This window comes from Doryrhamphus excisus, linkage group LG7 (assembly GCF_037039965.1).
Source record: "Doryrhamphus excisus strain RoL-2023G ecotype Guam linkage group LG7, RoL_Dexc_Guam_v1.1, whole genome shotgun sequence".
Lineage (NCBI taxonomy): Eukaryota > Metazoa > Chordata > Actinopteri > Syngnathiformes > Syngnathidae > Doryrhamphus > Doryrhamphus excisus.
Window position 1 is genome coordinate 12,988,239 of NC_136363.1, and position 16,551 is coordinate 13,004,789.

General features: G+C 46.9%; 2 protein-coding genes across 3 annotated transcripts; one reads left to right on the forward strand and one right to left on the reverse strand.

Moving 5' to 3' along the window:
* The first annotated feature begins 635 nt into the window (after positions 1-635).
* spag1a (sperm associated antigen 1a) lies at positions 636-5,401 on the forward strand. Of its 2 annotated transcripts, XM_058047334.2 has the most exons (8): positions 636-1,088; positions 2,921-3,020; positions 3,099-3,251; positions 3,312-3,469; positions 3,770-3,911; positions 4,002-4,128; positions 4,190-4,327; positions 4,394-5,401. In XM_058047334.2, the coding sequence occupies exons 1-8, from the start codon at positions 755-757 to the stop codon at positions 4,406-4,408; spliced, it is 1,167 nt and encodes a 388-aa protein (XP_057903317.2). In that variant the 5' UTR covers positions 636-754; the 3' UTR covers positions 4,409-5,401. The 2 variants fall into 2 exon arrangements, with proteins under 2 accessions (XP_057903317.2, XP_078648266.1); XM_078792140.1 differs by lacking the exon at positions 4,394-5,401 and having other exon boundaries at positions 4,210-4,327.
* On the reverse strand, positions 4,723-15,933 carry rnf19a (ring finger protein 19A, RBR E3 ubiquitin protein ligase). The gene is made up of 10 exons (XM_058047333.2): positions 15,783-15,933; positions 10,015-10,751; positions 8,966-9,174; positions 8,753-8,897; positions 8,515-8,677; positions 8,328-8,442; positions 7,233-7,391; positions 6,954-7,173; positions 6,723-6,866; positions 4,723-6,615 (listed from the first exon to the last, which is right to left on the reverse strand). The coding sequence occupies exons 2-10, from the start codon at positions 10,623-10,625 to the stop codon at positions 5,904-5,906; spliced, it is 2,478 nt and encodes an 825-aa protein (XP_057903316.2). The 5' UTR covers positions 10,626-10,751; positions 15,783-15,933; the 3' UTR covers positions 4,723-5,903.
* Positions 15,934-16,551: the final 618 nt, after the last annotated feature.

The following is a 16,551-nucleotide window of genomic DNA, read 5'->3' on the forward strand; positions in this document are numbered from 1 at the left end:
ATAGTAGCATGATAATGAATACCTAGCATGATAGCACAAACTTTTCACGATTTTCTACTAAATGGCTCAAATGCTACTATGCTCATGTTAACACGCTAACATTAGCATCAAATATCTCTGTGTATGTTCACACCAATGAAAATGTAAAAAAAACGGCCATGTTGGCATGCTAGCGACTAAGTGTTTTATGTTTCTATGTATGAAAACAGCTAAAGCTAATGTTAGCCTGTAACACCTAGCATGGTAGCACTAAGCTGCCTGCATTTGTTAATACTTAGAGATGGCAAAAATGCTGCCATGCTAATGTCAGGATGCTAGTAATGCTAACTGCTAGCATGCTTCTTAGCATGATAGCTGAATGTACCAGGGATGCTAAATGTTGTGATTTCGTTGTGGATTTTGATTTCTATGACTATTATTCCCGAATAAGCTGAACCATTTGATGTTATAATAGCTTGAATCGATAACAAAAAGTAATAATTAATATATAAAAGAATGGTGTAGAATTTTATACATAAGATTATGCATGACCAGAAGAATAAGGAATCTGATCTGTGCTCTTAATCTGAAGGCTTTGGCAGAGCTGCATGCAGCACTGCATAGCTGCTCCCCCTCCCCCACACAATGACGTACCATCCTGGGGGCGTGTCCTCAGAGAAACCCCCATCCAGATGGAGCTGCTGCGGCTTTGAGAGCAGGAGAGGGCGGCCGGTAGGGCGGAAGTGCCGGAACACACTGCGGAGCCAGTGTAGCCATGGGGAACGCTCAGGAGAAACCCCCCAGCGGTGGGGGAGGGGGATCCAGACCGGATCGGACTGCGGCGCAGACCGGGAGCGGACGCACGGCAGGGAAGGAGCCTGGGGCTCCGGGCAAGGGAGCGGCCAATGGGACCGGGAGGTTCCCCGCCCGGGGGGCAGAGGAACCGGACTGCCCCGCAGCGGACACCGCTTATCTGGACGCCCCTGCTGGGTCTCTACCCCCCCACCTGGCACGGATCAAGAACGAGGGCAACCACCTCTTCAAGCACGGCCAGTTTGGGGAAGCCTTGGACAAGTACAGCCAGGCTATTGAAGCTTGTGCTGAAGCAGGTGGGAGTTGGTTCGGCAACCTCAACAAACTACATGGGGGGTCATACACGTTGATGTTTCCAAAAAACACCCGCCTCCTGTTTTAGGTTGATTAAGTACTAAAATGGTCTTCAGTGTTAACCAAAACGTACATTATATTTCTGAAAGACTGTTATTTCACTTTTAGATCCATGACTCACTCACCGATGTTTACAAAAACATTTGAGTAAAGCTTACTCTGGTGTCTCTAATCACACAGGAGAGGTTCATTGAAGACCCCAAACACACAAACAATAGATTCATTGATCACTCTAAATTGTCTTCAATGCTAAAAACAAAAACAAAAAGACTATTTGTGAAGACTCTATTTGTCTATAATAGTCACAAGAGAATTTACATTACATTGATTAGACCAGGGGCTGCACAGCGGTCTAGTGGTTAGCGCACAGACCTCACATCTAGGAGACCCGTGTTCAATTTCACCCTCGGCCATCTCTGTGTGGAGTTTTCATGTTCTCTCCGTGCATGCGTGGGTTTTCTCCGGGTACTCCGGTTTCCTCCCACATTCCAAAAACATGCTAGGTTAATTGGCCACTCCAAATTGTCCATAGGTATGAATGTGAGTGTGAATGGTTGTTTGTCTATATGTGCCCTGTGATTGGCTGGCCACCAGTCCAAGACAGCTGGGATAGGCTCCAGCACCCCTGCGACCCTTGTGAGGAAAAGCGGTAGAAAATGAATGAATGAGTGATTAGACCAGGGGTTCTTAAACTTTTTGACATTGAGGCCCAATTTTTTTCATTGCAGAGCCCATTAAATATTAACACTGTATAGATTTAATTGATCTAATTAATTTTTTAAATTGATCTAATTAATTTGTTTTCAATAATAAATCAAATCCACTCACAGTTTAACAAGCTAAAACCAGATGTGGCTCTTTCCACATTTACAAAGCTGAATTTGATGAAGTCAGGATTGTACTTTAGTCTTTTGGCGCCATTTTTGTCTTCATTGTTTTGTTTGAAAAAAATGTTTTGCTGGTTTTAGTTAAACATCTTCTTCTGATCTTCTGTGAGCTTGTTAAACAACTGAGCGTCTAATGCAGGGGTCAGCAACCTGTGGCTCCAGATCCACATGTGGTCCTTCAGCCTCTTTGTTGTGGCTCCAGTCTTTGTAATGAGTTTTAAAAAAATCCAACTTTGTGTGAGACCATGAATGCATCTCGGCTGAGTTCTGACTGGTGATTGGATGAGCAGACAGGATGCTATTGGCTTATCTCGCTTTCCCAGAGCTATTTCACATTTAAAATAAATTTTATTTCTATATTAAATTCTATTCTCTTGCTAACCAAGATGATAGCATGCTAACCCTACTGGTTGGCGTCCCTTACACATTCTTTTATTCTCTTGCTAGCCAAGATGATAACATCCTAACCCTACTGGTTGGCGTCCCTTACACATTCTTTTATTCTCTTGCTAACCAAGATGATAACATCCTAACCCTACTGGTTGACGTCCCTTACACATTCTTTTATTCTCTTGCTAACCAAGATGATAGCATGCTAACCCTTCTGGTTGACGTCCCTTACACATTCTTTTATTCTCTTGCTAACCAAGATGATAGCATGCTAACCCTTCTGGTTGGCGTCCCTTACACATTCTTTTATTCTCTTGCTAACCAAGATGATAGCATGCTAACCCTTCTGGTTGGCGTCCCTTACACATTCTTTTATTCTCTTGCTAACCAAGATGATAGCATGCTAACCCTTCTGGTTGGCGTCCCTTACACATTCTTCTATTCTCTTGCTAACCAAGATGATAGCATACTAACCCTATTGGTTACACGTCCTGCAGGCATCAGCAGTCCAGAGGACCTGTGCATCCTCTACTCCAACAGAGCCGCCTGCTACTTCAAGGACGGCAACAGCACCGACTGCATCCAGGACTGTACCAAGTACGAGTGGGAGCCAAGGGCGAAGCGCCCGAGTCAACGTGAGCAATTCACTCCAATGTGTCTCCCTGATCCTCTTAGGGCCTTGGATCTGCTGCCGTACTCCTTGAAGCCCCTGCTGCGCAGAGCCATGGCCTATGAGTCACTGGAGCGCTACAGGAAGGCCTACGTGGATTATAAGACCGTGCTGCAGATAGACGCCGGGGTGCAGGCCGCCCAGGACAGCGTGCACAGGTCAGGACTTGGCGGCGTGAAGGTGTGAATCGACTTAAGTCTCGTGTGCGCCCCATCCAGGATCACCCAGATGCTCATTGAGCAGGACGGGCCAAGTTGGAGGGAGAAGCTGCCCGAGATTCCCGTGGTGCCGCTGTCCGTGCAGCAGCAACATCGAGAGAAGCCTGTCAGCATGGAGCAGGCCCGGGCGCGAGCGGCCAGGGCGGCACAGGAAGAAGGTTGCTGACATCACACTCATGCGTTAATACGCAGTTAATACGCAGTTAATACACAGTTAATATACAACACAAGGCAGTCAGTGAGTAAAACGCTAAGCAGATGTAAAGTAAGTGTGTATGTGTGTGTGTTATCAATAATGCAAAGAGAAAAGAGCCGCATAGTGTTGTCGTAATGGAACAATCCAGGTCAAGTTTCTTGCAGATTGTCACATGACTCGTCTCCCATCTGAGCACCAGACATTTATTATCATTGTTGTTATTATTATTATTGCTGTCGTCCATTGGCCTCTTTTCCTCCAGCCAGACGAAAAGAGGCCCGAGTCAGTCTCCTCAAACAGGAAGGCAACGACTTGGTCAAGAGATGTCACTTCCACGACGCTCTGCACAAATACTCGGAATGTATCGCCATCAGAGGAGACGAATGCGCCCTCTACACAAACAGGTATGCCAAAAAATGCCAAAGTAGCTTCAAATGGAACATGGGACATAACAACAAAAAAACCTGAAAGGTTCTCTCTATTTCATCATCAAGAGCCATTTGTCTTCTGAAGCTGAGTCGCTTCGAGGAGGCCAAACAGGACTGCGACGCAGCTCTCCTCCTGGAGCCCACCAACAAAAAAGCCTTCTACAGACGAGCGCTGGCTCATAAGGGACTCCAGGTAAACCTCCCACACCTCATCCACACTCCATGCTTTTACATGATCTCCATTCATCACCCAGGACTACCTATTGGCCAGCAGTGACCTCCAGGAGGTCCTACAGCTGGATCCCAATGTCAGAGAGGCTGAGGAGGAGCTTCTGGTGGTGACTGGCCTGCTGAGACAGAGCCTCATGGAGGGCGGCGCCCACACAGCCAGGGTAAGAACTCTGCCAAGGAATTTGTCTTCAACCCTGATCCTTTTTTTTTTTTTAAACCCATGTCAGACCCTTCAGGTGTGATGGATCCTTGAGGAGAATTTTGGAGATGGTAGCTTTGCGGTGGAACGTTCCAATGAATCCCTTCTTCCAAGGTCAAATGCAAGAAAAACGTGGTCTGATTGTGCCTTACTGAGATTTCGGCCACTTATGATGCAGTAGGCCAACTTGTGGAGAAGGTGCATGTTAGAGGAAACGCAGCGTAAATTCTGACTCTAAAGTGATTGCATAGAAAGTAGCCCGTCCCTCGGCCATCTGCCACAGCAGTGATCATCTCCTAATGGTGGCTTGACCGACGACATCGACGGCTATGTGCACATTTCATCAACCACACAGACTTCATTTGAAAACTTTATTATTTAAAAGATATGCATTTAGATGCACGTTACAGAGCCAATAATTAGTAAATATATGCTTTTTTTGTATGACCAAGTTATAAAATGGGGAAAAAAAGCCTGGCACCAGTCTTTAAGAATGATGATATAAGCAAGTCTAATTTAAAAAAAAAAACATCCCTCATAACGTCTTTTGTGAGTTAGAAAATGAAAAAAGGCCATGGTATATGCAAGTCTACGCTTGGTACCTTGAAATTAAAAAAAATCCTCTTGTAGCATTCAGAGGCTTAACAGCTTTCATTTGGAGCATCAACAATAGGAAAACCTTGCAAAGTGATTTTCCCAAAAGGCACTTAGGAGGGGCAAACAATTATAACATTTCAAGCTAAATGGGTATAACAGTAAAAGAAGGAGTGAAGTTTGGACTAAAGAGAATAAAACCTACAAAAAGACGCCACTTTTGCATGTTTGTTTGTGGCTGCTACACTGCTTGTTTCAAAATTTCACTTTGGTCAGTCCAAGACGATTAAAAGGAAAACTTGAGAAGCAGCGCATGTGCTTTCTTCAATGTTTTTTTTTTTGCATAGGTTCAAACCGCAAATTAATTTTAGCTGACCCATATTGTCTGGCTTGTTAAAAAAAAAGCAACATTTTTAATGAAAATAAAAGGCTGCACCACAGATCTTGGAGGCCTTGTGATGTTTGATTAAAAAACAAAGCTTTGGACCCAACACAGGGCTGCAACATAAAAAAAAAACTTTCCCAAAATGGAAAATAACAGTAAGCAGGACACCAACAAGTAATAGGAGCAAAATACAAGGTAAATAACCACCGTCTGTTTGAGTTTCGCTTCAAATGTGCTCAACAGCTAGAGTGTGTTACTGAATGGTCCCTAAAAATGGCGGCACGGTGGCAGACGCAGCGATGGAGATGAAAAAAAAAACCCTAATATGTCAAAATGAACCTGCCCACGTACATTCAAGTCGACCTCCGTAAAAGACCTTGATGCTCTAGTTCCACGCTGCGAAACATCTCGCCAGTCTGACCACATGGACTCCCATTGCTGACTCAGTAAACCATAACCCCCAGTCCACGCCGACATTCTCCTTCCTGTCCTTCCTGTGAAACAGCCAATAGGACGTAACCAGACTCCCACTTAAGACAGACGTTATAGGTGAGTAAGTTTAGATGTCAGTTTGTATGCAGCGCCTCCTTGTGGGGCTCACAGGCAGTGTAGTGGCGTCATGAGTGGTTCCGCTGAGGTCCCCCTGGGGGTTGGCGGCATCGCATGCACCCTCTTCGGTGATGAAGAGAACCGCCCCACCTTCCTTGGGGGAGGCGGGCGGCGACGTGGACACGAGGCAGTGGCTGAAGGCAGAGTGGCTCCTTTGAGGCGGGAGGTGCTCCAGGCGGTCGTGCTCCACCTCGGGCATGGGCGTGACGACGGCGGGCTCGGCCAATGCGGCCGAGGTGGCGGCGCGGGTCTCCGGTCTCGGGGTTTCCGGGTCGGAGTAGCTGAGCTCCGACGACAAATGGCTGCAGTGCGAGTCGGCCACCGACGGCAGGCTGCCACTCAGCGAGGGCGAATCGAACTCTGAGGAGTTGGTGCTGCGGCGCTCCAGCAGCTGAGCATCTGCGTCTCCCCGCGTGTGCTTCACTTTGGATTCCGCTTTGCCGCTGGCGCGCTTCCACAGCTTCCCTTTGCTCTTCTTGCACACCGACGCGGCGGGCTCCTTTGACCACGGCGATGGTGGGCGGACGTGGCCGGCGGTCGCCCCTTTGAGGCCCGCCGTGCCGCTGCTGCAGCTGGCTTCGTCCAGGCTGCTGCTGGCGCTGCAGTGTCTCACCTTCCCCTCTTTGGACTCCACGTCTGCTTGGACTTCCAGACTGTTGTCTCTGTACGGAACACAGTTGCAGGTTTGACTCCTCACCAGTCACATATCACATGACCCTCACATTCTACCAAGGCATCAATGGACACCAAGGTAATCCAGAGTGCTGACCTTTCCAGAGGCATGTAGGCACTGAGGATGGAACCAGCCATGGCTTTGGTGCTGGCGTTGTCGCTGATGGTCCCGAGGCTCACGGTGGCCGACTCGCCGCTCAGACTGCAGCGCTCCTTCTGGACGTCAGCCTGCACTTCCATCCTGGAAAGACGCCACAGGTCATCCAACCGCCGAATGGCGTGGTCCTCCGCCACAAATCACAGAAGGTACCGTTGAATGAATGAATACCTGTTGTAGCAGCTACCGGATAGGCTGCCGGTGATGCTGGCGCCGGCGAGGGCCGTCGTGCTGGCGTTGTCGCTCATGTTGTCCCGTTGGGCCGAACTGACGCCACAGCGCTCCATGTGGCTGCCGCTCACGCTGAGGCTTAGGCCCGTCAGGCCGCCGACGCTGGCGCCGTCGCCCAGGCTGGGGTTGTTGAGCCTGGTCTCGGCCACTGAGGTGGTATCTGGCCGGGGATGGTGTTTTAGAGACTTACCGAGGAAGCAGACCTTCATTGTCGCTTACCTGTGGCTGCGGCGCCGGCGCCCATGTTGTCGTTCTCGTCGTCGAACTCGATGCGCACCCCTTTGCCGTTGCCCGCTGACACGCCGCAGCCGCCGCTCCGGCACAGGGAGATGGGCACCACTCCGTAGACGTACGCCAGCATGATAGGGACACCGATGCCTGGTTACACAGCATTACAATGTGCACACAGTGACTTCCTGTTCAGTGCAAAGCAAGATTCAAAATAATAGCGTGGCAGTATTAACATAGATTCCACCACAGCATCTGACAAAATACATCATTCATTGTTGAAACTACCGCTCCAACTCTGCTGGATAAGAGTAATGTTTCCTGGTAGACCGATTGATCCGATTAGTCAAAACATAAAAACATTAGCTTACATGACATTACCTTAACACTGCATCAACTCATTATGTCAGTGTGGCATGTCCCACATGATAGAAGGAAGAAAGTTATTCTCCCATTCCGAGTGGAAATGGTACTCGAAATAAATTGGAAGCTAGCTGGTTAGCTCGCGAGCTAGTGGCCGACTCGAGTCCCTGCAGCATAAGAGTTCTAATATAAATATATATATATATATAAACAACAAAGAGGCATCTTTGAGTATTTTGTAAAGCGCTATACAAATAAAATGTATTATTATTATTATTAATATAGCATTTATTTGTTTCTTTCGGCACACATAATGTGTTGTAAACAATCAATAATAGGGAGTGTAAAATTGATTATAGGGGTGTTATTTCATGTCTACGGGCTCTAATGTTGAAACTCACACTAACTACACTCTGACTGCAAAAATATTAAATTTCTTAACATTGAATCATACATTGCAAAAATTAATTTATCACAGTCAGGTCTGGAACCAATTAACCGCTATAGAAGAGGGACAGCGCTATGAACTACAAAAATAAGAAATATGCACAAAAATGGAAAAACCATGTCAACAAACAAAACGGTTAATTAAACTTAAGTAAATGTGCGAGCAATGGTTGCTTTCATGCATGTTGACATAACACAATGGAAAGCCAAACTAAAACGGGTTCCACCGCATACGGCCATGTTTCCCGGTAGGCGAGTAAAAGGCAAGTTCCTTACCGACAGTGACGGCGGCCACTGCCGGAGACACGATGACGGACAGTGTCACCCCGCCGGCGATGACCAGGTTCCTCTTGTGCTTGGAGATGTCTTTGCCCTCATATCGATTATGGATCTGGTGGAAAGGGAAAGCGCGTCACGACTGACAGAAGTTGACACGTAGCGGCTGGCGAGTGTACGGCCTCACCTTCCTGCCCACGTAAACTGGGATGCCGATGATCATCGCGGGGAAGGCGATTCCTGCGATGAGTGCAATCCCCACAGGCGCGCCCACTAAAGTGCCGAGCTGCCACAGGATCTTCTTCTTTCTGCTCCAGGGCTTCTTCCCCCAGAAGGTGCAGCCTGACGGACTGGGGGGGGGGATATTTAATACTGGCACGCCCTTTTCAAACTAAATAAGCAGCGGGTGCAGAAAAGCAGCTTACCTCAGATAGTGCAGGTCAGAGATCTCCTTCATGCAGAGCCAGCAGAACTCGCAGCCACAGACGGCGCAGGTCATGTGATTACAGCTCCCGTCATTCATCTTGATGATGCAGGCAGCACAGCGGGGGCACGGCTTGATGTCGTCACCTTTTGGACGCATTTGAGCCGTTTCATGACATGCAATCAGTGTATTTGCTGGTGTTTTTTGTGGTTACCCGCAGCGCCACTCTCTTGGCTGTAGCTGAGGGACGAGGACCTGAAACTGCGCAGGCGGAAGTTCTGGGCCCGCTGCTGCCGTGCCGTGTCACACGTCTGGTTGGGGTGCCACAGCTGCTTGCAGTGGTAGCAGAACTCCGTACCGCAGCCTTCGCGGCCACACGTGATTTTCGGGCAGCTGGCGCAGCCGAACGCGATGACGGCATATCTGTGGACAGGAAAATATGAGCGTTTACTGGATGCAGTTGCTCAGGGCAACATTAGAGGGCAGCAGAAGAGAAGGCCAGTCATGGTGTACAGAAAATGGAACTACACTGGAAGCCAAAAACTGCAGCCACTCTGGGTTCTTCTTATGGAGACCACCAGAAGGCTGAACTAACAGTGTTCCTAATCGACTCCAGTTGATGACTAGCAGCGATAACAAAAAGCAAGATCACCCAACTGTGGCGAGTGCTGACGCAAAGCCGTCAAAAGAGGCATTATTGCAACAGACAGGCTCGCCAGGGATGTCGCAACAAAAGGGCTGAACTAAGCGAGATGTCCTACTCCATGACACGGGACACAACTCCACATTACGGGGGAAGGTGCTCAGCTCCAAATCCAACACTGATAGCAAACTGTCAAACCTCTGCCAGATGTACACAAACAAAACCCGCGCCTGACCCTCAACCACACCTCCATGTGGAAGATGCTGAAGGACTGGTCAACAAGACTCGTCCTCGCTCTGACGGCCGCATGTCTCCCAGAGGCGGGACCGACCAGAGGAAGACCATGTACTGGACAGCTTGTCGTGTTTATTACTCCTCAACTGTCTGTGGCCCTTCAGTCACACAGCACAGAATGGAATGGCTCATGCTATTTATACTTCATCAGCCCAGACGCCTCAGAGGCCCGGGTCTTGGGGTAGAGCGCTCTCTCCACAAGACCAAAGTTATCTGAGTTGAGTGGTCGCGGAGTTTGATTGATTGGCTCTTCTGCTTCAGGCCTCGGTAGAAATAAAACCAAAAGCGAAAAGCATTGAAGAATCCATGAAAATGTAGTTTCTTACCCACAGTCAGGGGCGGGGCACCATCGGCAGTCGGGCTCGGCCACCAGCCACCGCCTCAGCATGAACTCCTCGTACTTCTCCATGAGGGCGCGGTCTCCTAGGATCATGCTGATGTCGTGGGGGTTGAAGCGCTCCGAGCACTCGGGGCAGCAGATGTTGACCCGAGACTCGGAGATCTCGATGCGCAGGTACTGGCGCAGGCAGTCCACGCAGGAGCGGTGGTGGCAGGTCATGATGTCCGGGAAGCGGTCGCGATCGCGGCGCAGCAGGCACAGCGGGCACTCCAGCAGCTCCGACGACGTGGACCCCGCCACAGAGGATGCCGACACGGCCCCCGGGACGGAGTGGGCTGACGTTCTATCCGCCAAGGTCTCCGACGGGACATTGTCCACGCTGACTGAGCCGTCTGGTCCGGATCCGCCGGGCGCAGCTCTGGACTTGCGCTTGGGTTCACGGTCAGCCCGACGTCGCCTGCCAAAGAGCGCTTGGAGGGACAGGCGGCGCTTTTTGGGGGTCTTCCTGACTGAGGGCAGGCTGACTGAGGAGGCCGCCGAGTTGAGGTCTCGCTCCGAGCCTGGACTCCCATGATGCTGCTGGTGCAGGGTGCTCATCACGCAGGACTTGGTGTGTAGGACGGCCACAGATCACCACGTCGGCGGGGAGAAGGAAGTGAACAGCAAGTTTGGGCTGGACTCATGTAAACAAAAACATAACGGCTGGGAAATGATGGAAAAAACCTGAGGAGGAAAGAAGAACATTTTTGAAGACTTTTTCGGTCCCCAAGCAGGCTGTTTTGTTTACTGCTGAATTACGCTGGATCCAGGGTGCATTCAGGGCACTTTTCCGCTTCTACAAAAGCAGCCCCAATTGGCCTGAAGCACTTCCTCATTCTTCTGAGACACTCTACCAAACTACTTAAGTGACTGACAGATGTTGGATGCGAACGCTAAAAATAACCCAAACGGGAAAAGGCGGTTGGCTCTTATTCCTGACAAATCCGAGCTGTGGCAAAGGCAACAACACAAGAGACGCTTGAAACCTGTTCTCAGGCTGATAACATTTCACTCCGCAAGATAGCAACAGATACATTAAATACCTGGATGACGCGCTACCATTTGTGAGCGACACTATCGTCAAGGAAACAGCCATTGTGTAGCAAACAGGCAATCGTTCAGCAGCTCAACTACAATCCCAAGGTGTAACCGAGCTGGAAAAGCCTGCACAAAGAGAGCCAGCGGGACTTTCCATGCCAGCGTGTGTGTGTGTGTGTGTACGTTCCCACGTGCATGCACTATATTCCAAGTTTTATCAGCGCTCAAACTGGGCTGGCGTCCCAATTCCTGAAAACCGCCCCCGGGGGCAGAGAAAGCCCGCTGTGGCAACACAAATGGCTTCCAACCTTTACGTCAGCTGACGATTCGTCATGTCTGCCACAGTGAGACCACTGTTTCCCCTGCCAGTAGATCCGAGGGGGCGCCCTGTCCCCTTTGAGTGAGCGTGCTGCTGGTTTTGACCATGTAGATGATTTTAAACATCAGGTTTATCATATAAGCTATAACTGGTGTGGAGCGATGGCATTGTCGCATGCAGGCGCAGTTGCATGAATGATATGACACGTCTTCGCAGGTTTTGACTTTCCAGATTATTTGGAGCTTTTCTATTAGTTTTCTTTTAGAAAACCGGAGTGGAACAATTGCATTCATCATTTTGAGCCCGTCTATTTATGTTCTTTCCAAATAAAACACAATGTTACCATAAAACCGGCTGGGATTAATCACACGACATGTGATTAATGCGTGATGGGTTTTGGTGGTCAATATACGAGCCTGTTGATAAAATGTGACAATTAGCATATACAGGTAAGGGCCAGAAAATTTGAATATTTTCATAAACTTGATTTATTTCAGTCATTGTGTTCAAAAGGTATAACTTTTACATTATATTTAATCATTGCACACAGACTGATGCATTTCAAATGTTTATTTCTTTAATTTTGATGATTATAGGTGGCAACAAATGAAAATCCGAAATTCCGTGGGTCAGAAAATTAGAATGTTACCTAAGGCCAATACAAAAAAAGGATTTTTAGAAATGTTGGCCAACTGAAAAGTATGAACATGAAAAATATGAGAATGTACAGTACTCAATACTTGGTTGGAGCTCCTTTTGCCTCAATGACTGCATTAATGCGGCGTGGCATGGAGTCGATCAGTTTCTGGCACTGCTCAGGTGTTATGAGAGCCCAGGTTGCTTTGATAGTGGCCTTCAGCTCTTCTGCATTTTTGGGTCTGGCATTCTGCATCTTCCTCTTAACAATACCCCACAGATTTTCGATGGGGCTAAGGTCAGGCGAGTTGGCTGGCCAATTGAGAACAGAAATATCATGGTCCTTAAACCAGGCACTGGTAGATTTGGCGCTGTGTGCAGGCGCCAAGTCCTGTTGGAACGTAAAATCCCCATCTCCATAAAGCAGGTCAGCAGCAGGAAGCATGAAGTGCTCTAAAACTTGCTGGTAGACGGCTGCGTTGACCTTGGATCTCAGGAAACAGAGTGGACCGACACCAGCAGATGACATGGCACCCCAAACCATCACTGATGGTGGAAACTTCACACTAGACTTCAAGCAACGTGGATCCTGTGCCTCTCCTCTCTTCCTCCAGACTCTGGGACCTCGATTTCCAAAGGAAATGCAAAATTTGCTTTCATCAGAAAACATAACTTTGGACCACTCAGCAGCAGTCCAGCTCTTTTTTTCCTTAGCCCAGGTGAGACGCTTTTCGCATTGTTTCTTGTTCAAAAGAGGCTTGACACGAGGTATGCGGCAGTTGAAACCCATGTCTTTCATGCGTCTCTTGGTGGTGGATCTTGAAGCACTGACTCCTGCAGCAGTCCAGTCCTTGTGAATCTCCCCCACATTTTTGAATGGGTTTTTTTTCACAATCTTCACCAGGGCGCGGTGATTCCTATTGCTTGTACACTTTTTCCTACCACAGTTTTTCCTTCCCTTTGCCTCTCCATTAATGTGTTTGGACACAGAGGTTTGAGAACAGCCAACCTTTTCAGCAATAACCTTTTGAATCTTGCCCTCCTTGTGCAATGTGTCAATGGTTGCCTTTTGGACAGCTGTCAAATCTGAAGTCTTCCCCATGTTTGTGTAAGCTTCAGAACTGGACTGAGAGACCATTTAAAGCCCTTTGCAGGTGTTTTGAGTTAATCAGCTGATTAGTGGGTGGCACCAGGTGTCTTCAAAATTGAACCCTTTCACAATATTCTAATTTTCTGACCCACGGAATTTCGGATTTTCATTTGTTGCCACCTATAATCATCAAAATTAAAGAAATAAACATTTGAAATGTATCAGTCTGTGTGCAATGATTACATATAATGTAAAAGTTATACCTTTTGAACACAATGACTGAAATAAATCAAGTTTATGAAAATATTCTAATTTTCTGGCCCTTACCTGTATAACAGTCAGGACACACCGCAAAGGACAAACTAGGGAACTACTGTATATACACATGTAACGCTCGCCAGCCAAACATACGCTAAGCTGTTTCATATTTTCCATTTACACGCCATAAGCCGTACATAAACTAGAACCCTCTCCGATGAGATGTGCTATTTTGTGAATATTTCCTCATGACAGCGTCCTAAGTAAACAGAGGTGCGGTCACCCAAATACCACCCGTCACTCCGCCACTGACTGTAGAGCGGCTCGTGAACACTGAAACACGCAAGAGGCAGGATCAGGGCAGCCACATAAAAAGGGTAATCAAGTGAAATGAGTGCATATTCTTGGATCAGAGTGTGACGTTGCCTCAGTGAGCGCAGAGAAACAATAATAGATTGTTTGAAGTGAGCTTATTTTTGGTGCGGGATACTGAAATTTCCCATGGAACACATGCGCCACAGCCCACATTCATCCATCAAATGACAATTTTCCAAGAGGTTGCCACTTAAGTCACAGACTCGTGATGATTATGAAACATGTCCGCACACAGGCTCCCAAAACCTTGGTGGAGATGACATAAGCTTCCTGCAATTTTGCCTGCTTTTCTTCCCAGACTTTTTCCAAAGTAGCCCCTCAACGCTGGGAATCCGTGTTGCAAAATGTTCATCACGTACGCTGATGTCCGGCGACATTCCAGTCAAAAGGACAGACTTCCTGATTGCGACAATGCGCCCAGCGGCTATGACCGCGCTGGGCCCGGCTCGCGCCAGAGGAGGTAGCGTTGCTTTTTATAACCGCTTGATGGCTGATTGTTGCTATGATTGTTGTACTGTCCGCAAAGGGCTTTCCTGTACTGTAAACTGACACTGGGGGAAGTCAGTTATTGTTAGACGGCTCATCAGGTGAAGCCCGCCTGATGTCAGATGGATCTCTATTTAGAGCTCAAGACCCTGTCAAAATATTACAAGCTTAACAGAGTTTAGACTCAGCTTTTCTTGTTACTTTTCACACCATAGCGTCACAGTTCGGATGCTCCGATCGATCGGCCATCGATTGGAAGAGACTTCTTATCCGAAACATGAACTTACGTGAATCTCTCGTGACATCTTGAGTGTGAAAACACTATCGATCGAATGGCAGCTAATATCACCATACTGTATCAACATCCAAAGTAGATCAAATTGCTTTTGTCCAGGTGTTCAAACAATATAGCTCATTTGAAAATGGATCTTTAGGGGCTGGATAAGACTCCAGGGAGGATTCATTTAGCACAGAGCCAATAAAAGTCCCAAAAGTAAATAAGGAAGGACTGTGCTCTGCAATTGATGTGTTATCTTTACTGGAAAACACAGCTGACGGCACCATAAAATAAACATTGTAGAGAGCTTCCATTGAACAACACAAAATCCAATAGTTGGAATTTAAAAACAATAATGTTTGTTGTTGTGGCTATTTGGGAACATTAGCCACACTCGAAAATCAAAACTAGATATGCAAAGCAGTGTTTACTTTTATGGATTGCAAACTGTGCTTCAGTCTGGCCCCACGCTATTACCAACCGAGCCGGTTTTTACTTTTGACTCATTTATTAGTTCCAATTTCTAGATGACCATGTGATGGAAACAGAAAACGAAAGGAACAAAAATGGCCTATCAGGACATCCCGGGGTGTGCAGAAGAACCCAAACATGCCAAAATATGGACATTTACAGCTATGGCACATTTCAATATTTTGATTTGGAAAACCGATTATTAGTCATCATGTTTGCCTCGAGTTTACAACGGAACCGTGACACCAAAAATAGCGAGTTTTGACGACGACCCTGGCGTTACACTTCCTTCAATCGACGCTGAAATCCCTCGCTAGTATGACGGTATAAAGGTGGTGCACGTTGGTAATAGAACAAGGAGCGTCCGTGTGAGACAATGTTTACAGTTGGGGAGGAATTAATCATCAGAACGTGTTGACATTTGTTCAGGCTAGCCACTGTTAGCCTGCTAGCTGCCTAGCAGCAGTAAGCTAACGTCCAACTTTAACCGTCCAACTATTGCTGCTCTGGCTGGCTTCTTGGAAGTGGTTTTACGCTTTTTTTTAATTTGGTCTATTAAATCACATCGTGATCTTTGTGTAACTTTACCCGAAAGAAAGATGGGGAAGTTATCGAGCGAATTCTCGAAATGGGAGATATTTACAAGCTAATCTTCAAAACTGAGAGCTCCGCCATCGCCTCAAAGAGACAGGAAGTTGCAGCGTTGGGTTCGAAAAATATTTAAATATATCAAGGCGACCACTTAAGCGATCGCTCTTAACTTACCGTTCGATTCCTTGAAGGGATTGTTTAGCTTGAACGTCGGTCTGCTGTCTCCATGTGACAATACACCGCAGTTGTTAAAAGGAAAATGTTACAGAAAAAAACTTGTGCTGAACAACCAGGGTACGTCCCCTGGATGAGTCAAGTTGCGGAAAGCAAGAGCATGCACATCCGGTTGGAAAATGTTGCATTTCACAATAAACCCTTGTCGTGCCTTTCAAATCCAATACAAAGTGCTTTAAAAAGTTTTATACATGTTTAATTGTTAGGTTTCTATCACTTGATATTTTTAAATTTTAGAACAGAATTTTCTTGTACTTGCTTAAGCATAGTTTTAACATTTTCGTGTGAGCACTGTTATGGTTGTTCAAAGTGCGACCCGAGGGACATTAACAGCACACATAAAAAATCCCACAATATAAATGAAAGACTTTCACGTCAGAATATTACAATTAATGCTTGGCACCACAATAAAGAAAAAGGTCACAAGAAAAAGTTAGCGTAGCATATGTTGCCCTACACGTGCTTAATCATTGTATATACCACCATACAATGATCCAAAAAATCTCAAATGTAGATTTACACATTAAAAGTATTTCTTCATTAAGATATCAAATTATAGTTATTTACTTGAATTCCTCAACAGAAAAGAATCTCAAGCCATTAAAATTTGAATGTATTTGGTTATTATGTGCGAAAAGATACCATTGCCAATTAATAACCATGACATGTTTAGTTTTTAACATGTTTTTGATAGGTTTAGCTTTTCTAT